This window comes from Polypterus senegalus, chromosome 3 (assembly GCF_016835505.1).
Source record: "Polypterus senegalus isolate Bchr_013 chromosome 3, ASM1683550v1, whole genome shotgun sequence".
Taxonomy (NCBI): Eukaryota; Metazoa; Chordata; class Cladistia; order Polypteriformes; family Polypteridae; genus Polypterus; species Polypterus senegalus.
Window position 1 is genome coordinate 44,656,056 of NC_053156.1, and position 22,501 is coordinate 44,678,556.

The window sequence follows — 22,501 nt, forward strand, 5'->3', positions numbered from 1 at the left end:
AATATATTACTGTAAGAATATATATTTGTTTCTATAATCTATCGCTACTGCATTATACTGCATTATATGTATTTAAATGTTATAATTGAATAAGTAAATCTTATTGAAGTATCGGACCTCTTTTCTCTGATTTTTGCCCACTTATTCTAAAGAACCCCTTGGACCATTTTCCCAAATCAAAACAGTTATACATTAACACTTTTACAAATGCAGAGACAGTTTCCAGAAATTTTTTTTACTGCCAGATTTTACCTTGAATCTCTCCCTGTGGATCTTTATAGAACCACTTCATAGCTGCCTCATGGGAAAGAGGCAAAGCAGCTGCCGTGTTCCTGCTTTCCTGCATGGTCTGTGTGAAACGCTCCTCTTCCAGGGAGTTATCTTGCAGAGAAGCCACCATTTTTTCTGCCTCCTATGAGGTGAAAGAAGGAAAAAAAAAACAAAAAACTATTAAGTTGTAATTAACTTTAATTACATGACTGTGAGCTGAGCAGCACCTGTTCTGGGATATGCTGACAGGTGCCAATAGAGCCCATTCTTTAAATTTTAAGAGCTATGGTTCAACATGGCAGTTTAATAAATAATCAGTTAATGCCAAATTCAACACTATTTAATTCTTCTTATAAACATCTAACCTTCTCAGCCTAATAGAACAGACAAATTAAAGAAAAAAAAATCTCATGGTTTGAGTATTCCTATTAAAAATCAGTACATATCCTCTTTAATAAAACCCCTGTGCCCGTCTTCTGGTGAAGTGCGCATGCGCGGGGTCACACGGCACATGTTCAGTCTCTTCTTGTGCAGAGAGAGAGACAGACACACACAAAGACAGAAACAAAGGCGTGCGCGCGCAACAGACAGACACACACAAACACAAAGGCGTGCGCGCGTGCGACAGACACACACAAACACAAAGGCGTGCGCGCGTGCGACAGACAGACACACACACACACACACACACACACACACACACACACACACACACACACACACACAGGGCCGTGCATGCACGCATTGTTGCAATGTTACTTTTCTTGGTTGTTTATTAAATTACGGATTTTTCAAATGTTTTTTTTTCCCTGTGCTTAAAACTCATTAAAAAAAGTGTTTTTAGCAAGCGGGTCGTAAGGCTATAGCGCAAAATCTTGCTGTGTTAGTTTTCTCTGTTGTTCAAGGTTTTCTTAGTGTTATTCAATGTTTTTACATTTAGTTTACTATCATGCTGTGCATTCAATGATATAATTAACTATATTTGTGCTTAAAAACTTAAAAAAATATATATATTTACATACGGTCTGGAATGGATAAATTATATTTACATACAATCCTATTGGGGAAATTACTTTAGTTCACGACCAAATCGGGTTACAACCAGAGGTTTGGAACGAATTATGGTTGTGAACCGAGGTTCCACTGTATTACTGTCAGACAAAATTACAGGCATTTTACGGAAATACAAACCCGTCTTACTGAGAGAGAAAATTAAAGGCACACAATACAGTGACGCATATTACAGCCACATACAAGGTCCCTTGCCATTTAATATAGACTGTTCCTACTAATGTTTATGCACTACTGTTCTAGCGCCCGTTATTGTAACGGGCTTAATGTCTAGTTTAAATATATATTCAAACCCAAGTCAGAAATTTTTAGGGCTATATGCTTTTTTATTTTAATAAATTCATTACACTAAAGCCTAATTAAAGCCTTAATAATTTTATTATTTTTCTGAAGCTGTTTTTGTAAAGCATAAATTGCTTATGACTCGTACAGTTCTGTTTAAAAAGACACACTTGAAAATTCAAAGAACAACCCTCCACAAAAACAGGGTTGTTTATGTGCTGAAAGCAACATGATCATGGTGAAAGCAGAGCCACAGACATTTTGCACTGCCTGTAAAAGTATAGAAGAAACCTAGTTAAAAAAAAAAAATAAAAATATTTTTTTTCTCAACACTACATTATTGCATTAATCAGGCATCTTCATTCAAGGCAAACTAAATTCATTTCTACTGAATTTTTCTGAGTGTTTAATCAGGAAACTACTACATTAAACAATGTAAAGCAAAACATAACCAGCATTATGTATTAGACACACTATGATGGATAGGTTTTGCTACTTGGCAGGGAGAGACACCAGTGCTTTGGAAATCGACAACCCGCACGATCGACCAACAAAACTGACGCAAAAATGTACTATGAACAGCCTGCAAATTGTTTTTATTTCATATGACACCTCACCAGTCAACACAAACTGTGTATAAAAATGCATGCCAGCAGATGCTGTAAATGACCACTACTAACACTAAAAAGGCTCTTTAAAATGGTCATTTAAAAGCCTTTATAATAAAAGGAAAATAACAAATATGGCATTTATTTTCTATTATCTTTTTTTATAAACAAAAAGGAACACGTTGAACTCCTCCATATGTCATGCTCATTTGAAAATAAAATTCAAAAGCCTTTCTTTTAAGCCTTTTAAACAGTCAAGTGGTCAAGTTCATGCTCATGTTGTACCACTAAAATGAAACAAGGCAAACTAGTCTGATGAGCTTTACTACATTAGAGGCAGTTCAGCCATAAAGGGATCAGACAGTTAACAGGAGTGCTAAACACAGCCTACTCACCTAATAAAAATGAAGAGGCAAATACTGAAATTAATAAGCTGACTTACTGTTATTAGCTGTGTCAGACAGACAGATAGACAGAGCACTATATAATGACAGACAGACAAAGGGAGAAAATGAACCATGTACCTTAAATTGTCTTTTATTCCAGAGCTTTTAATACCAGTCAGGTATCTTCATCAGAGGAAAACAAAAGATTTGACATACAGGAATCAAGGCAATATATAAGGAAGGGGAGGTATTAGGTGGGTGGATTAGCAAGGTAGTGTTCTGCAGGTGTCAAAAGTCTTGTTAATTATTTGAATTTTCTTCTTTTTAAACCTGCATCTGCAGGGTTCATGTTCCAGTGTCTGTCTGTTAATGCAGTTTTCAATAAACACACACAATGGCGTACAAAAGTATTGATCACCTTGAAAGTCATTATAATTTTCCGCATAAAGAAGATTTGTACACGTACTTATCCACTCAGTATTTTTAACGTGAAGTGTTATGCTGTAGTCAAAACAAACCATTTTTGAAGATATTTAATTGAAGATGAAAGACTTAATGCATAAGTATTTAAACCTCTGTGCCTTGGAAGCTCCAGGTTTAGCATGACAATGACCTTAAGCAAAAAGACCATGGAATGACTCAAAAACAGAAAGGTAAACATGTTGGAACAGCCAAGTCAAAGCCCTGATCTTAACCCTATTGAGAATCTAAAGCACTATTTCAAAAATATGAACAATATGTAAAACTGATACATACTTTTCCCAAAAGAAAAAGGCTGTTATTGCAGCAAAAGGATTCTCAACAAGGTATGAAAGTGCAGGGTTTGAATAGAAGTATTTATGGAAAAACTAACTTTTGAATTTGTCTTCTTAAGTATCTACAGAAAATGGTTTATTTTGACTTTGGAAATGTATGTTATAGCATAAGAATTCACATTAAAAATAATGACTGGATAAATGTGCAAAAATATTTTGTCATGCAGAAAATTATGACATTCAAGGGGATTGAATAATCGGATTCAGCTGCTTTGGTGTTAATAAAATTAACAACAACAGGTGCATTAGACGACCCCCAAAACAGGAATGCTTTGATGGGTGGAGGCCACTGACATTTTTCCCCACTAGTTTTGCATTTGGCTACAGTCAGTGTCACTACTGTTAGCATGAGGTGATACCTGAACCCTACAGAGGTTGCACAGGTAGTCCAACTTCTCCAGGATGGCACATCAATATGTGCCATTGCCAGAAGGTTTGCTGTGTTTCCCACCACAGTTTCAAGGGCATGGAGGAGATTCCAGGAGACAGGCAATTATTCTAGGAAAGCTAGACAGGACCGTAGAAGGTCCTTAAACCATCAGCAGGACTGGCATCTGCTCCTTTGGAGAAGGAGGAACAGGATGGGCATTGCCAGAGTCCTACAAAATAACCTCCAGCAGGTCATTGGTGTAAATGTCTCTGACAAAACAATCAGAAACAGACTTCATGAGGGAGGCCTGAGGGCCCAATGTCCTCTAGTAGGCCCTGTGCTCACTGTCCAGCACCGTGGAGCTCAATTGGAATTTGCCACAGAATACCAGAATTGGTAGGACCGCCACTGGCACCCTTTGCTTTTCACAGATGAGAGCAGGTTCACCCGGAGCACATATGACAGACATGAAAAGGTCTGGAGAAGCCATGGAAAATGTTATGCTGCCTGTAACATTGTTCAGCATGACCAGTTTGGTGTTGGGTCAGTGACGATTTGGGGAGGCATATCCATGGAGGGACGCACAGACCTCTACAGGCTAGACAACGGCACCTTGACTGCCATTAGGTATCGGGATTAAATCCTTGGACCCATTGTTAGACCCTATGCTGGTGCAGAGGGTCCTGGGTTCCTCCTGGTGCACGACAATGTCTGGCCTCATGTGGTGACAGTATGCAGGCAGTTCCTGGAGGATGATGGAATTGATACCATTGACTGGTCCCCACACTCGCCGGACCTAGATCCAACACCTCTGGGACATTATGTTTCAGTCCATCCAATTCCGCCAGGCTGCACCTCAGACTGTCCAGGATCTCGGTGATGCCCAGGTCCAGATTTGGGAGGAGATCACCCAAGACACCATCTCTCGTCTCATTAGGAGCATGCCCCAATGTTGTACAAGCATGCATACAAGCACATGGGGGACATACAAACTACTGAGTACGATTTTGAGTTGCTGCAATGAAATTTCAACAAAATGGACTAGCCCACTACATTTTTTCACTTTGATTTACGGGGGGTCTTTGAATTCAGGCCTCTGTAGGTTGATAATTTTCATTTCCATCAAACGATGTGGCATCCTTTCGTTCCCAACACATTAACCAATCCATATTAGTGTAGATATCCAGCATGATTTTTTTCCCCATTGAGATCTGATGTGCTGAGATGTGATGTGTGTGTGTTTTCAAAGTGTTCCTTTAATTTTTCGGGGCAATTAAATATAGAAATAAATAGATTAATAAACAAACATGGACTTAGGCTAGGATTTAAAATGTCTTATTATGGAATACCATTCGTGCCAAAATGAAATAAAATGGAAGTTATGAAATAATCACATGCAAATGTTTAGAAATACAAGTCAATAAATTGTGAGAAAATACATAATTAAATAAAATTCTTAGAATAGCTATTATGAAATACAGCATTATCATTTCATTTTTATTATAGGTTTTACTTCAAAATGGCCATATTTTTAAAGATTTTTTTTATTGCACAATGTGACTTTTCTGAACGTCTCTTAATGCCAGCAATATTTATTTCAGTATACTTCTTTTCATGATGGTTTCGTCATTTGTCAATCAAGACCAATAGGCTAAACCAGGGGTCCTCAATCACAGTCCTGAAGGGCTGCAGGTTTTTATTCCAACTATTTCCTAATTATAAAGCAGTTCATGCTGATAATGAAACTTAGTATTGAACCATTTAACTTGTTAATGCTTGCATTCATCCTAGAGCAATTTTAATTGCACTGTAGAGTTTCCTTCTGTGAGAACATTATCCATGTGTTTTTGGACCAGAACAGATTTAAACTTAATAGGCCTTCCAATTCCCCTCTCATTAATTCTAAACATTTTTTTAATCACAGATACTTCATGGTAAGCATGTTAACTGGGGAGATGCTGGTGTATTGGTTATCTGCATCTCATTATTAACTCTTTTAGGGCTAATTTTTTTTTTCTTTCCTCCCAAGGCTGAATATTTTTGTTTTAAAAAACTGTTTTTAAAAAACTACACAAAGCAATTGTTTAACATATCAACAAAAAATATTTACTTTTGACAAATGTTGCTGTCTTGCATGTTGTATGAGCGTGCATACTCTATAATTTCACATACATGTTACACAGCAAAGTCCTACAAAGTATGATCTCACTCAAAGCACTGGTGTTTCATTTTCAATTGTCTGTTGCTGCACTTTCTCACATATATTGTTAGTGTGTACTGTAGAGAGACAAGTCATCCGTTTGACATCGTGCCATGCCACTGCCACCAAGTTTTTCGCCAGCATGAAAACCGTATTGTCACATCTTTTCATCTTCAACCTGTCTGGCTTCAACTGTGAAAGCCTGTGTCTCCTGTTCACCCTCACTGTGCCACAAGCTCCAATTCCCCTGCTGTGTAGCTCCATGAACAATTCTGGGCATGTATAAAAATTGTTCATGTACACAACATTACCCAAATGTTCATTGCCTTGAAGCAGCTCCAGCACAACCTGACTTGTCAAGGGACAGATCTCTCTTTGAAAGAAATACTTTCCTGTATATGTAATTACTTTCAGGCAGAAACCACTGTTTGCTTCTGCCAGTACAAAATCCTGTATGCCATACTTTGTGGGTTTGTCTGGCATATATTGGCAGAAAAAAAAGTGTCCCTTTTATTTTATCATACATTCATGCAAGGACAAATCACGGCCAGACTGATAAAATTGTTTATATGTTGGTTCCACAATGTCAAGCAGGGTCCGAACTTTATACATGGGGTTATAGCCTGGCTCACCCCTTGGGATTTGCTTCTGGTTATCACAGAAGTGAATAAAACTTTGCAGCAGCATGTCCCCATCACGTGACATAATCTGTCAAAAGTCAGCAGGGGACAAAGCACGTTTGGACCAATGCCCCCTGAAGTTATATTACCAGTCTAGTCCCCTCTGTATTTGTAATGCTGCTACAATGTCCTTCATGTAGTCTTTTGTTGTGGGTTTCCAATTAAAAAACAAGAATACGATGCAAGCGCAGCCCGCTATTCAAAAAACTGCTCTGCATGCCTGTTTGTCTCGTCTGACAGTAGCTGAAAAGCGGCATCAGGAGAGAGCAGCCTGAAGTAGTCCAGCGGCTAGTAATCTGTCAAGTCCAATAGCAAGCCATGCCGTCTTGTGAAGCCCGGTAGCCAGTTTGGCTCCCATGGATCAATGTTTGGGTATTCCTCCCATGTGAACCTTGCTGTAGGGGCATTAGCTGCGCAAATGCACTCAGATGGCAGCCGATCAGCTGGGGTGGCATCGGCTGGTGTCCGGTCAGTTGATGCCAGCTCCTCACTCTCTTGCTCGATCTCCTGATCACTGTCAATAAAATCAGATTCTGAAAAATCAGAGTCTGACTCAGCGACAATGTGCAAAACATCGTCTGCTGAGTATCTGACGTAAGATATCGATGCCATCTTGCCTTTGTTTACATTTCGCAACTCATGCACACGCAATGACTAGTTGCCGAGTCAATGAGTCTAATATTCCTCCAAGCACAGAGGGAATGCCTGTGACGTGACAGTGAGTTTTGTCACCATTAACAGTTGATTATCGCCCTCTATCCCAAGTTGTCGACTTTGACATTTGCCCTCAACCTCACCTGTCGACAAAAGTCGACATTCGCCCTAAAAGAGTTAACTAATGTCTGAATAAGAAAATGGGCAACAATTAAAACTTAAATGCAGGGTTCTGAATAGTAACATGCAAGAGAACTAAAATTCAGCCCAAAAACATATTGTTTTAGTTGTAAATAAAAGGATTCTAATTAAGAAATTGGTTAATGTGAAAACCTGCAGACATAGAAGACCTCCAGGACTGTATTTGAGGACCTCTGATCTACAAAGTAACTAAAATGTGTCTTTGATGAATAAAGGCAGGTCCTCCCTGTGTGGAGTTTGCATGTTCTCCCCACGCCTCTGTGTGTTTCCTCCGGGTGCTCCGGTTTCTTCCCACAGTCCAAAGACACGCAGGTTAGGTGCATTGGCGATCCTAAATTGTCCCTAGCGTGTGCTTTGTTTGTGGATGTGTGTGCGCACCCTGGGATGGGCTGGCACCCTGCCCAGGATTTGTTCCTGCCTTGCACCCTGTGTTGACTGGGATTGGCTCCAGCAGACCCCCGTGACTCTGTGTTAGGATATAGCGGGTTGGATAATGACTGACTGACTGACTGAATAAAGGCACTAACAACGCATAGAGTTAAACACCAACTTTCATAAAACATTAAGTTCAAATTAGGACACTGGCTGGAATGAAAACCCGTAGCCACTGTGGCATTCCAGGTCAGTGATTGAGAATCCCTGGGCTAAACCTAATCCATCTGGTTAATCATTTGCGGTTAACTACTTTTGCCTGATTGTAGAGGGCAGGATGACAAACTTAAATGCTACTTTTCTTACATTCAACCTGACAAAACATTAATATACTAAGAATTGCGAGGGTTCTTTTTTTAGATGAAATAAATGTAACATATTGTAACTGTACCAAGCAAAGGAAAAATATAAATAATAAAAACAGTACATTAAAAGATTAATTAACTGATTCATATTCTCACTGTTCACAGTAAACATCTGGTAAAAGATGACATGCTGTTAGCCTCACAATGGCCCCCCTCTTCAATGTACTAATGCCGACATAGTCAATTGCTCCTTCACACTGTTCCTTTTGTTTGCATCTTCATTCTCCTATATTCATTAAGAATAACCCACAACTACAGATGATTCTAGGGACTCGGGGTGGGAGGGCACTAGGCAAAAAATTCCATAGTGACATCCAACTCGTCTCCACCCAAAACCCAAGTTCCCCCCCAAGTTTCAATGCTGTACAGTTTATCACCATTATTTGAGCTTAAAGTCTAAATTAAAGTCTAAAATGCTAATTTATGACAAACTGACGATAAACTGGGACTGCCCATATAGAAAAGTACTCTTCAAAGTATTTGCATTGATGAAGAGATTCTCAGTAATGTAAGATCAACTGAAAGCTATGCTCTGTACAGATCTTCTGGAACCAGTCAAATGGAATTTCCATCCTTGGATATTCTGCATTAATGTACCTATGTGACTTCTTCATGAACATTTTCTGTGCAGACATGGTACTCAGTCAGACAAACTACTAATGACTTTTTCATCACTGTCAACATTTTCAAATGTACTTCTGTCTGACCATTTCCAATATTCAGTCATAGCCAAAATTATCGGCACCCCTGGAATTTTCCCAGAAAATTCACCATTTCTCCAAGAAAATTGTTGCAATTACAAATGTTTTGGTATACACGTTTATTTCCTTTAAATGCATTGGAACTACAGAAAACAACACAAAACTCTAAAACCGGGCTGGACAAAATTATTGGCACCCGTAACTGAATATTTGGTTGCATGCCCTTTGTAAAAAATAACTGAAATCAAGCGCTTCCTATAACCATCAACAAGCTTGTTACACCTCTCAACTGGAATTTCCGACCACTCTTCTTTTGCAAACTGCTCAAGGTCTCTCAGATTTGAAGGGCGCCTTCTCCCAACAGCAATTCTGAGATCTCTCCATAAGTGTCCAAACGGATTTAGATCCGACTCATTGCTGGCCACTTCAGAACTCTCCAGCGCTTTGTCTTCAACCATTTCTGGGTGCTTTCAGAGGTATGTTTGGGGTCATTGTCCTGCTGGAACCCCAAGACCTCTGACGCAGACCCAGCTTTCTGACACTGGGCCATACATTGCGCCCCAATATCTTTTGGTAGTCTTCAGATTTCATGATGCCTTGCACACAGTCAAGGCATCCAGTGCCAGAGACGACAAAACATCTTAGAACCTCCACTATGTTTGACTGTAGGTATTGTGTTCTTTTCTTCGTAGGCCTCATTCCGTTTTCTGTAAACAGCAGAATGATGAGCTTTACCAAAAAGCTCTACCTTGGTCTTATCTGTCCACAAGACATTCGCCCAGAAGGATTTTGACTTCCAAGTACATTTTGTCAAACTCCAGTCTGGCATTTTTATGTTTGTGTGTCAGCAGTGGGGTCCTCCTGGCTCTCCTGCCATAACGTTTCATTTCATTCAGATGTCGACGGATAGTTCGAGCTGACACTATTTCACCCTGTGTCTGCAGAACAGCTTGAATATCTTTTGAAGTTGATTGGGGCGGTTTATCCACCATTCGGACTATCCTTCATTGCAGTCTTTTATCAATTTTTCTCTTCCGTCCACGCCCAGGGAGATTAGCTACAGTGCCATGTGTTGTGAACTTCTTGATTATGTTGTGCACAGTGGACAAAGGAACATGAAGATCTCTGGAGATGGACTTGTAGCCCTTGAGATTGTTGATATTTTTGCATAATTTTTGTCCTCAAGTCCTCAGACAATTCTCTGCTTGTCTTTCTGTTCTGCATGCTTAGTGTGGCAAACTCAGACACACAACAGAAAGGTTGAGTCAACTTTTCTCCATTTTAACTGGATTCAGGTGTGATTGCTATATTGCCAGCACCTGTTTCTTGCCAGAGGTGAGTTTAAACGAGCATCATATGTTTCAAATAAAATGATTTACCCACAATTTTGAAAAGGTGCCAATAATTTTGTCCGGCCTATTCTTGGAGTTCTGTGTGACATGTCAGATTTGGCTTTTTTCTCTGTTTTTTGTGCTGTTCCAATGCACATAAAGGAAATAAACATGTGTATACCAAAACATTTGTAATTGTAACAATTTTCTCGGAAAATTCTAGGGTTGCTGATAATTTTGGCCATGACTGTATTATTTGTTTGTCTCAAAACAGCATCAAGTGTAAAATATTTGGAAGATGGCGCCAGTGTGTGTGGCATGTCGTCTACCGTTCTCTGTTTTTGCTTATGTTTTTGTTTTTATTTTTGTGTGCGTCATTCAAAATGTCAACTCACTAATGATGTATGATCACCAAACACTTCTGGATCTTCACTTGTCTACTGTAAAACTTGTAGAGTCCATAAATGGAGGAGAAGATTATACTCCGCCCCAGCTAATATCTGGAATACTGGCATTGCTCTACCTTGCTTCGGACCGGGCTCCCATCAGGATGGGTCTAGTGAATGCTAGATCTGTAACGAACAAAACTTTTATCTTAAAGGATTTCTTCGCATCTCATGGATTGGATTTACTCTGTATTACTGAAACCTGGTTGTCTCCTGGTGAGTCCAGCGCCTTCTCTGCATTGCTGCCATGTGGCTGCTCGTATTTTAATTCCCCGCGGCTCTCAGGTCATGGTGGAGGATTAGCGACTGTCTTCAAATCAAATTTTAATTGTAAACAGCGGTTTCTTTCTCCAGCTTTGAACTGAGTCTTTTTAAGTTGGGTCGTCCTCCTGTGCTGCTTTGCACGGTGGTTTATCGTCCACCAAAGTATAATAAGGATTTTATAAGTGACCTTTCTGACTTCTTGGCAGAATTTATGCCAAAATATGACCCAAGTTTTAATTGTTGGGGATTTTAATATTCATGTCTGTTGTACTGAGAAGTCTTTGGTGAAGGACTTTATAGATTTAATGGATTCTTTTAGTCTAATTCAGTGTGTAACTGGCCCCACTCAGGAATGTGGGCATACACTGGATCTTATCTTTTCTTGTGGTGTATCTGTTCTTAATCTGGAAATTGGTGATGATGTATTTTCAGACAATATGCCCGTTTAATTTGATTTTGTTCCTCTCTGTCAATTTTCTAAACCGTATGCACCTGTTCGGCGTTGCCGTGCTCTTAAATCTTCCACTGCTGCTCAGTTTTCTCCCGTTTTTAATTACAAAGTGACCTTGCAGCCCTCAGTGTCTTCCAATACTGAGGAGCTAACACTTCTATTTAATTCTGCTTGCCAAACTGCTCTGGACTCTGTGGCACTATTAAAAAGCAGGCAACTAAAGCCCTGCTTCGAGCCGTGGTTAAATGTTAATACCCGTGCATATAGACGAGAGTACAGGAGAGTTGAGCGGAGGTAGAAAAAGGACAGGTTGCAGGTTTCTTTTGAAATATTGAGAGAAAGTTGGTTGTGTTATCAGAAAGTTTTGAAAGCTGCAAGTTTAAAAAATTTTTTTCTAAAGTTATTGGCTCTAACTCTCACAACCCCTGTGTACTTTTTAACATATTGAGTTCTGTACTTAATGTTCATGAACCAGTCTTTCTGGAAGCCTCCAAGGAAAATTGCAACAAATTTCTTTACTTTTTTTTGGAGAAGGTTGTAAGCACTAGGGCTCTCATTTCACCACCTTCTCATGATCCATCCATTTTAAATACCCTGTTTGGCGGTGTTTGATCACTTCGAGACTGTCACTCACCCCTTTTTACAGCAGCTGGTTTTCAGTATGAAACCGTCTGGGCTCCCCCCTTGATGTTGTCCTTCCTCGACTTCTTAAGGGGGTCTTTTCTACCTTGGGTCCTTCTATTCTTACAATTATTAATAGTAGTTTAACCTCTGGTGTGGTGCCTAAAAATTTTAAACATGATTTTGTGCAACCACTGCTGACAAAAACGGGTCTGAACCACTCTATGTCATTTCTAACTTTAGGCCCATTTCCAAACTACCTCTATTGTCCAAACTCTTGGAAAAAGTCATCTATACCCAACTGAAGTCCTTTCTGGACGAACATGCAATTCTGGAAGTTTTCCAGTCTGGGTTTAAAACTCACCACAGCACTGAGTCCTCCCTGTTAAAAGAATATCATTAAAAACCCTTAACAGTGGACTCTAGTGACTGAGTACTACTTATGCTTTTGGATTTAACAGCTGTCTTTGACACAATAGACCATGAGATTCTCATCTCCAGGTTGGAGCAGTGGGTGGGCATCACAGGTTTAGTCTCCAATGGCTTAGGTCCTCTCTCTCAAATAAACGTTTTTGTCTCAGTATTGATGATTTTACTTCCACCTCTGTTGCCCTCCCCTGGGGGATACCACAGGGCTCCATCCTGGGGCATCTTCTGTTCTCCTTATACCTGCTGCCACTCTGCGCTATTTTTCGGAAACACGATATTTCCTTTCATCCTTATGCAGATGATTATCAGGTTTATTTCCCTCTGAAGCGCCAAGGTCTATGTTCCGTCCAGCCCCTGCTTGACTGCCTTATTGACATAAGGAGTTGGATGGCATTTTCTTAATTTTAATGAGAACAAAACAGAAGTCATGCTATTTAGACCCAATAGCATCAGTGGAACCCCCTCCATCAACCTTTCCACTGTGGCTGAATTTGAGAAATCCATGATCACAAATGTAGGTGTGAAAATGGATCCCACTTTAAAGCTTGATAGCCATGTGAACGCAGCAGTAAAATCTTGCTTTTTCCAGTTGAGGCGGCTGTCAAAAATCAAGCCTGTCTTGTCGAAGCGCAACCTTGAAACAGTGACAAATGCTTTTATAACATCTCGTCTAGATTACTGTAATGCGCTTCTTTTTGGAATAAGCCAGGCCTCCATTGCTCGCATAGAGCTGGTACAAAACACTGCTGCCCGATTTTTAACTGGCACAAGAAAGCATGAGCATGTTACCCCGATTTTGGCTTCCCTTCATTGGCTTCCAATTCATTTTTGAATTCATTTTAAGATCCTTGTATTTGTTTTTAAACCCTTTAATGGTTGTGCCCCTCGATTTGTCGTAACTGCTGCACTCTTATGTACCGTCTCACTCTCTCAGGTCAGCAGACCAGATGCTTTTATGTGATTCCAAGGCATGATGCAAACTCCGAGGTGATCGAGCTTTTTCAGCTGCAGCCCCAAAACTCTGGAACGATTTGCCATTGCACGTTAGGCAGGCTCCTTCGCTAGCTGCCTTTAAATCCTTTTAAAAATACAATTTTACTCTTTGTCTTTTAACCCAGTATGATATGTTGGCCAACTGTATACTTTTTATTAAGAATCTCTTCAGTTATGTGTTTCTGTTTCATTTACCCTTTGGTTTTGTGCGTCTCATATGATGGGTTTTTACTGTACAGCACTTTGGTCAGCCTTGATGTTGTTTTTAAAGTGCTTTATAAATAAATAAATAAAATGATCTATCTATTCAAACTAACCATACCAACTTTTAACTGCCTCTGCGTGCTTGCCAGTTAAAATGCAAGTAACACAAAAGATCTTTAACAGCCTATCTCAAACATTCAGGGAAAAGTAATTGACAGCGAAGAATTAATCAAGAGAAATACACTCACCTAAAGGATTATTAGGAACACCTGTTCAATTTCTCATTAATGCAATTATCTAATCAACCAATCACATGGCAGGTGCTTCAATGCATTTAGGGGTGTGGTCCTGGTCAAGACAATCTCCTGAACTCCAAACTGAATGTCAGAATGGGAAAGAAAGGTGATTTAAGCAATTTTGAGTGTGGCATGGTTGTTGGTGCCAGACGGGCCAGTCTGAGTATTTCACAATCTGCTCAGTTACTGGGATTTTCATGCACAACCATTTCTAGGGTTTACAAAGAATGGTGTGAAAAGGGAAAAACATCCAGTATGCGGCAGTCCTGTGGCTTAAAATGCCTTGTTGATGCTAGAGGTCAAAGGAGAATGGGCCGACTGATTCAAGCTGATAGAAGAGCAACTTTGACTGAAATAACCACTCGTTACAACCGAGGTATGCAGCAAAGCATTTGTGAAGCCACAACATGCACAACCTTGAGGCGGATGGGCTACAACAGCAGAAGACCCCACCAGGTACCACTCATCTCCACTACAAATAGGAAAAAGAGGCTACAATTTGCACGAGCTCACCAAAATTGGACAGTTGAAGACTGGAAAAATGTTGCCTGGTCTGATGAGTCTCGATTTCTGTTGAGACATTCAAATGGTAGAGTCAGAATTTGGCACAAACAGAATGAGAACATGGATCCATCATGCCTTGTTACCACTGTGCAGGCTGGTGGTGTAATGGTGTGGGGGATGTTTTCTTGGCACACTTTAGGCCCCTTAGTGCCAATTGGGCATCATTTAAATGCCACGGGCTATCTGAGCATTGTTTCTGACCATGTTCATCCCTTCATGACCACCATGTACCCATCCTCTGATGGCTACTTCCAGCAGGATAATGCACCATGTCACAAAGCTCGAATCATTTCAAATTGGTTTCTTGAACATGACAATGAGTTCACTGTACTAAAATGGCCCCCACAGTCACCAGATCTCAACCCAATAGAGCATCTTTGGGATGTGGAGGAACGGGAGCTTCGTGCCCTGGATGTGCATCCCACAAATCTCCATCAACTGCAAGATGCTATCCTATCAATATGGGCCAACACTTCTATTGCTTTCAGCACCTTTTTAAATCAATGCCACGTAGAATTAAGGCAGTTCTGAAGGCGAAAGGGGGGTCAAACACCGTATTAGTATGGTGTTCCTAATAATCCTTTAGGTGAGTGTAAGTTCAGCCAGGCCATCTTTGTCTTGTTTGACAAGTGACAAAAACAATTATGAAAGCAGGCATTCTGAAATAAATACTACTCACATTAAAAGAGCCATTAGGAAAAACAAAATTCAGAAAAGGTCATTTTGAAATAAAACCTGTAACAAAACGATAATGCTGTATTTCATAATAATTACATAACTTCGTAATAATTAGATAACATTTAATTAGGTGTTTATTTCACGATTTGTCTTGAGTGTGTATGTACATAACTATGTATATCTATTTAAATCCCACGTGTCTGTGTCTGTCCGCTTTTCACAAGAGAAATACTTAATGGATTTAGATCGGGTTTATTTCTATAATTTGCTTGAAGATTTCGGTTGATTTTGCAAGTTCTCTCATCACGCTAAGTATCATAGTTTGCTTGCAGAGGTGATTTATTCCCGCAAATCTGAGAGGCAGGCTGCGGGCAAAATGGTACCTTGCCTCTGCTTAGCTACAAATACCTTTTTGTTCAGCAGACTTTATCTTCTACAGATTGTTTGACATTTTTGAGACAGAGATCATAGCTATGTCTGTTTTAGAGTTACAGTTCTCTATGCAGGAGACTTCTCTAAGACTCTGCCCGTCACCCCAAGACAAACTTGTGCTAACGAGATGGATGCGTGCCTTAAGTGCTGTCACACACGTGTGCATGGGAGGCAGCTAAAGGGCTTGAATGAAGACAATTCTGAACCAGACCAGGATTTAGCAGAGTGCACTGACTCTTTTTCTCGCTTTTCTACAGACCATTCACGGGAAATCCCGCCTGGTCCTGATGACATCAAGCCTGCTTCCTACCCCTTTGATGTCACTTCTGAGTCCTAGCCTATGGATGAAGACCCTTCTGGGTCCAGCCCCTCTGATGTCATTTCCGGACCCAAGCCTATGGAGGAAGACCCTTCCGGTTGAGACCCCGCCGATGTTATTTCCTATATTGGCCTTTAAAAACTGCCACTTTTCCCCTATCCCTTCAGTTCTATTTTGCACTTCAGTGCTATCATTTTTTCAATTTTGCAGCCAGGAAACAATACACGGATGGCTGCCCCAAATCTTGCTATGGCTCTTGGTCACGTTTGTAACAGTGCTCATCAATCTGGAGTGTCACTGACCCGCAATATGCACACCTTTTTGTTTGGGGGATGAAACCACAAGATTTTCCCAGCTACTACTGGAAGTGGGGAACGGTTCCTTATAGACTAAAGACAGTGCTATTTCAATAAATAATGACAATATGTACACCTCAGTTCAAGATGTTAATGGATTTATTACTGCAGTATACCCGGACATGCCTTTGATTGTAGATCATTTTCTTTTTTTAGTTTGGGGACCGTTCTATCCTTGCTCCAAGAAACGACACAGTTGATACAATTAACCAATTGGTGGTTAAATTATTTGACACGCTGTCTCGGACGTACACTTCAATAAATACCATTATAAAAGACAACGATTCAGTTCAACTTTGCAATGGTACCTGTCTCCAGGTCTGTCAGCTTCAGATCATCAACACAGAGGTGATAATCACCACAGGATGTAGCACTGGCAAAAGGGTTTTAATCCCTCGCATTCCTCTAACCGCAACAGACATCCCCTTTCAATTTGAGAGATTACACTTCCCGATGAAGCTTTGCTTTACAATGTCAATTAACAAGACCCAGGGACAGACACTCAAGTTGCCAGGGGTTGATCTTAGCTCACCATGGTTCTCACATACAGTAATCCTTTGCTATATCGTGCTTCAACTTTCAGGGCTTCACTCTATTGCGGATTTTATATGTCAGCATATTTAAATATATATTGTGGATTTTTGAGGAAAATAGGTCTTTTTACTTCTGGTACACGCTTCCTCAGTTGGTTTGCGCAGTTGATTTAATACAAGGGACGCTATTGGCGAATGGCTGAGAAGCTACCCAATCAGAGCATGCGGTTAAGTTCCTGGGTGCTGATTGGCTCAGCGACAGTGCGCAGAATTCAATTTCACTTTGCGTTAATCAGGAAATCTTGTCTCGCTCATTCAGCATCAACGTGTTTTGCAGTGTAAAGAGTTAACTTTTGTCAATAAGTTGCTCGATGCCCACTCTTCGACGCTGTACGAGGAAGATCTGGCCGAGATGACCAAGTCAATGAGCGAGGAAGATAAGGAACAAGAGGACCCAGCACAGGAAGACGACGCCGACCTAACATTCGAGCATCTCGCGACCATTCTACGAATGGCAAAAGACCTCCAGATATTGGTTTAAGAATGGGACCCGCAAATGATTCTTTCTTTGCAATTTAGAAATGCTCTTGACGACGCCATGGAAGTGTATAAAAACCTCCTTACACAAATGAAAAAGCAGCGCCAGCAACTGCTCATCACCATGTTCCTTACCTGCAAAACACCGCATAGTACACCTTCAGTGGAAGAAGCAGCTCCAAACGATAACGGCGGTGCTACTCAGTCGCCTGAAGAGGCTCCTTTAGAAAACCTGTAACGCTCTCCTTTGTTAAAATTAAACTCATCGTTATCGGACAAGTCGTCGTGTCATTGTTGGGGAGTACCCATGACTAATTTAGTACATACTTAGTACATGTACGTACGTTTAGTGTAACTGTACACACATTTTACTGTATATAATTTTTCTTGCATTGTACATATTTATTGCTGGTGGCCTGTCTATCGTAATGGCTATAACATATGATATCGGAGATGCTCGATATCTCTAAAATAACATTTAGGTTTTACTGTATATGAACATTGTGTTTACATACATAATTTCAACCTTTATGTCCTCGCCCCTGATAGCAAAACCAAAAAAATTGCATATCAGAAAAGGAGAGCTATCAATATAAATTCTTCTCGATACAATTTTTTTTTTTTTTAATTGACTTTTAAAGTTTGCCCTGTTTCACTACTATGTGTACTTTTGCATGTGATTATTTCATAATTGCCATTTTGTCGCATAAAGTATTCCATATTGCTCCTTATGCATACACCACAGGCGACTTTTCAACTGATTATCATTCTTGGCCTTCATTTATATAATCTTAGCCAGCCGAAGGCAGCAGCTAGCACACTGCCATGAAGCTCATCGCCTAATGTGGGATACCCAACAACTGAGACGAACTAACCCTAACTTGTCTGTAGCTGGCTTCAGTAAAATTAAACAGATTTGTTTTTCTTTTTGTTCTGCGGGGCTGGCTGTATGTGCAACAAAGCAGAGACCGAATTAATGCTCATCTGGAATTTCACTAAACAAAATGCAGTTGGATAAGGAACATACATGTTTTGAACAGAAGAGAAGCTTGTCCGTCTCATGTCTTGGGATTTAAGCACCAAAACAAATTTGAGTAAGAGTGGTGGTGGGTTTGGTTTGTGGGAAATTAGACTGGACTAGAGTTCGGATGAACTCACCAAAGCCATTAACCCCTTCACAAAGAGCCTGTAAAGCACTGCCTCAACCAGGTAGCAAATTTTGGCAGTCAGAAAAAGGGGCAAGCACAGCTGTGCTGGAAAGACATACCCCGGTCAGTAAAGTAGACATGTACAGCAATTTTCAGTCATGTAATCTGAAATGGCGATATGTCAAGGGCAGCAAATCTGAAATGCCTCATGACAAAAGTCACATAACGACTTTGGTTTTACTTCTGCTCTACTGTAAACAATAAAGGAAATTAAAAATTTTCTTTATTCAAAAATGCCAAGTACCTGTTGCAGGTGGTTCATCCCATCATCATCCTCATTGTCTCCCCCAGCAGTAAATTCAATAGCAGCAGAGGTTGAGGGAGGAGAGGAAGAGAGAGTGGAAGAAGTGGCAGGACTCAGCTGTGCAGCTGTTGGTAGCGGTACACACTCTGAAATCAAAGAAACAAAAGTAAGGAGTTGCCTTCCCAAAAAGTACCAGATAAATGTTTAATGACAGGGTGAACATACAAAGATGCTTTTATGTGGATATTCTGTAAAGGAAGAAGATCAAAACAGAAATATTTTATTTGTTCCATTACTTCATGACATATTTATAACTATAATCAACTGAATCAATAGCCAAGCTAAGAGTTGTGCAAGGATCATTTAAGTAGTCCATTATCTATTATATTTAATAATCCTTTCACAGTTTTGGATCCAAAGAATAGCAAAACCACTTAACACAGAAGAGGAAAAAAAAATAACTGGAACATAAACACAAAGTCAACAAAAACGACTGTATCAATCCCTTGGACACTGGCCAAGCCCATCACGGAACCTATAAAAAGCATATATAAGCACTCAGTTGGTTAAATTACACGCACTGGTGACAGCACTGTGAGTATGAGGAAAAGGAAGGCTATAGACCCAGACAAGTAATGAGTGATCCTAATCACACTTATGCTGGAATGAACAATTCATATATGCTTTTCTGAAAATATATTTTCTTTCTTCTTAAATATGACAGTCACAGTCACGCTTCAGTGATAGCACCACCCCTTCAGGGAATGATGTGTTCCATTCTTCTGCTAAGTTGTTAAGGTTGGCTTTGTGTCTGTTCATAAAGGGTGCAATGAGTGGCATGGTGAGAGACAGATCTTAGATTTGGGATGTGCTGATGCCAAGGCTTCAGCTAGACCTTACAAAAATTAGAGATACAAATTGCATAATACACTGAATATTTTTAATAGAACATACAATAAAATGAATAGACAACTAAAATTTACTGTATTGTCATATATATGTAACAATTTTCAGGGTTTGTAGTGAGTGTGACTGAATAGAGTGGTGGCATACAGAATTTAATGGTTTGGCAGTGTTACAGTATACATGGCATTACATGCGGTTTCAGTGGTCATGGACAACTAGATGGTGCCTCATCATGTGTTCACCATTACATCTTACATTGTATCCAAGTTTGGAACTGACCATAAATGTTTTTAATGGAATGTGATAGAAGGCAACCAACTGCCCCTTCCTAATGCACCCTGCTTCTCAGACTACAGGCTCTAATGTAGTTGTGCGTCTAAGCTTTCGGTTTCTTTTTCTGTTTTGTTATACCTAGTTTGTCCACTTCTCTCAATGAAGTGGACAAGTCAAGTCAAGTTGGGGAGCATGCACTGCTACAGTGCATTGCAGCACCCACTACACATCAAAACAGCTCGGGATCCCAGTTGGCAACCCCCTAGGTAGACACGCGGTCCAGTTCTACACTCCGTAAATGACCCTCTATCTGCCGCAGCCAGGTATTACGTGGGCTACCCCTTGGCCTGGTCCAGCGACTTGGGTCCCCGACAATGAGGATCTTATAAGCCGGATCACCCTCGGGGAAACGCGCCACATGGCCATAGTGCCGTAACTGACACTCCCTCACAATGCAGGAAATGTGCTTCATTTGGGACTCCATAAGCAACCGCTCATTTGACACAAAGTCATACCAACGGTATCCAAGGATTTTCCAGAGACACAGTACCAAAGGAGTCCAGTCTTCGTCTAAGGTCACTGGATAACGTCCATGTCTCACAATCATATAGTAAAACAGGAAGCACCAGAACTCTAAAGACCTGGACCTTCGTCCTTTTGCATAGATATTGGGAGCGCCACACACCCCTTTCCAGCAACTTCATGACCCCCCCCATGCTCTCCTAATCCATCTACTGACTTCACAGAAAGTCACCAGAGACATGAGTGTCACTGCCAAGGTAAGTAAACCTCTCAATAAGGTCAACACTCTCTCCAAAAACATACAAACTGCTGATGGCTGTGCCCAAGAGGTCATAAAAGGCCTGGATCTTGGTTTTTATCCAGGACACACGCAAGCCCAGACATTCTGACTCCTCGCTTAGTCTCTCGAGCGCCCAGATCAGAGCCTCCATTGACTCCGCAAAGATCACAGCAACATCAACAAATTCAAGATCCGTGAATCTTTCTTCATCAGCAGATGCCCAACAGCCACTGGACCTCACGACCTTGCCCAACACCCAGTCCATACAAGCATTGAACAGAGTAGGAACAAGAACACACCCCTTATGAACCCCAGAATCAACTGGGAAAAACGCAGCGGTCCTGCCTCCACTCTGCACAGCACTCACAGTAGCAGTGTACAAGCCAGCCATGATATCCAATAACCTCGAGGGGATCCTGCAAACACTCAGGATGTCCCACAGGGCAGCTCGATCAACTGAGTTGAATGCTTAGCGAAAATCCACAACAGCTGCAAAAAAAACTCTGCCGATATTCGCGTTTGCGCTCTATGAGAACCCTCAGTGCCAGGATGCGGTCGATGGTAGACTTCTTAGGCGTAAAACCAGACTGTTCCGGTCGCTGGTAGGTGAACAAGTGATCATGGATTCTATTGAGGACGACCCTAGCAAGGACCTTACCCAGCACTGAAAGCAGTGTTATCCCCCTGTAGTTGCTGCAATCCAGGCGATCACCCTTCCCTTTCCAGAGAGGGATAAGTCCCGTTTTCCAGTCAGTTGGGATGATGCCAGTCTCCCAAATTGAAGCAAAGACAGCCTTACCACCAGCGTGGAAAAGTTCACCCCGGATACCACAGATCCCTGCAGCCTTCAACCAGCTGGTTCACCACCTGTGCAATCTCCGTGAGACTGGGTGGTTCACAGCCAATTGGAGGATCAGCCTCAACAACATTTATTTATATAGCACATTTTCATACAAAAAATGTAGCTCAAAGTGCTTTACAAAATGAAGAATAGAAAAATAGAAGACACAATAGAAAATAAAAATAAGTCAACATTAATTAACATAAAATAAGTAAGATCCAATGGCTAGGGTGGACAAAAAAACCAAAAAAAAACTCCAGAGGCTGGAGAAAAAAAATAAAATCTGTAGGGATTCCAGACCAAGAGACCGCCCAGTCCCCTCTGGAACTGTGGACCCAGAGATTTCCAACGTCCTAGCTGGAGGATCAGCTTTGAACAACTGCTCAAAGCAGCCAGCCCAGCGGGTCTCAACTGCAGTGTCATCCGTAAGGACCGTTCCATCAGCTACCCTGACTGCGACTGTCCAAGGAAGATTCAGATGTGCGTAATGCATTGATTCCTCCGTAAGCAAGACGTGGGTCGCTAGACCACAGATGTTATGTCACTTGCTCACAGATTCCTCTAACAAACGTCTCTTTATCTGCCCTCAGAGCCGTCCTTCTCAGTTCCCAGTACAGACCAGAGTTGCCATTGAGCCGTGTGCTGCGACTCCTCTTTATGATATCCAGGGTGCCCTGCGAGATGAAACACCTCCTTCTAGAAACACCAGTAACACCAACTTAACCCTCAGCAACCTTC

At 40.9% G+C, this 22,501-nt stretch overlaps 1 protein-coding gene across 4 annotated transcripts in view; it reads right to left on the bottom strand.

The window, feature by feature from the left end:
* The window catches only part of LOC120525088 (GRB10-interacting GYF protein 1-like), a 116,818-nt gene that overhangs the window by 42,294 nt on the left and 52,023 nt on the right, over positions 1-22,501 (bottom strand). For all 4 annotated transcript variants that reach the window (XM_039747076.1, XM_039747077.1, XM_039747078.1 and 1 more), the window contains exons 12-13: positions 18,942-19,087; positions 253-412 (exon numbers count right to left, since the gene is read on the bottom strand). In XM_039747076.1, the coding sequence (XP_039603010.1) occupies positions 253-412; positions 18,942-19,087 (306 nt within the window). The remainder of the gene's footprint in view (positions 1-252; positions 413-18,941; positions 19,088-22,501) is intronic.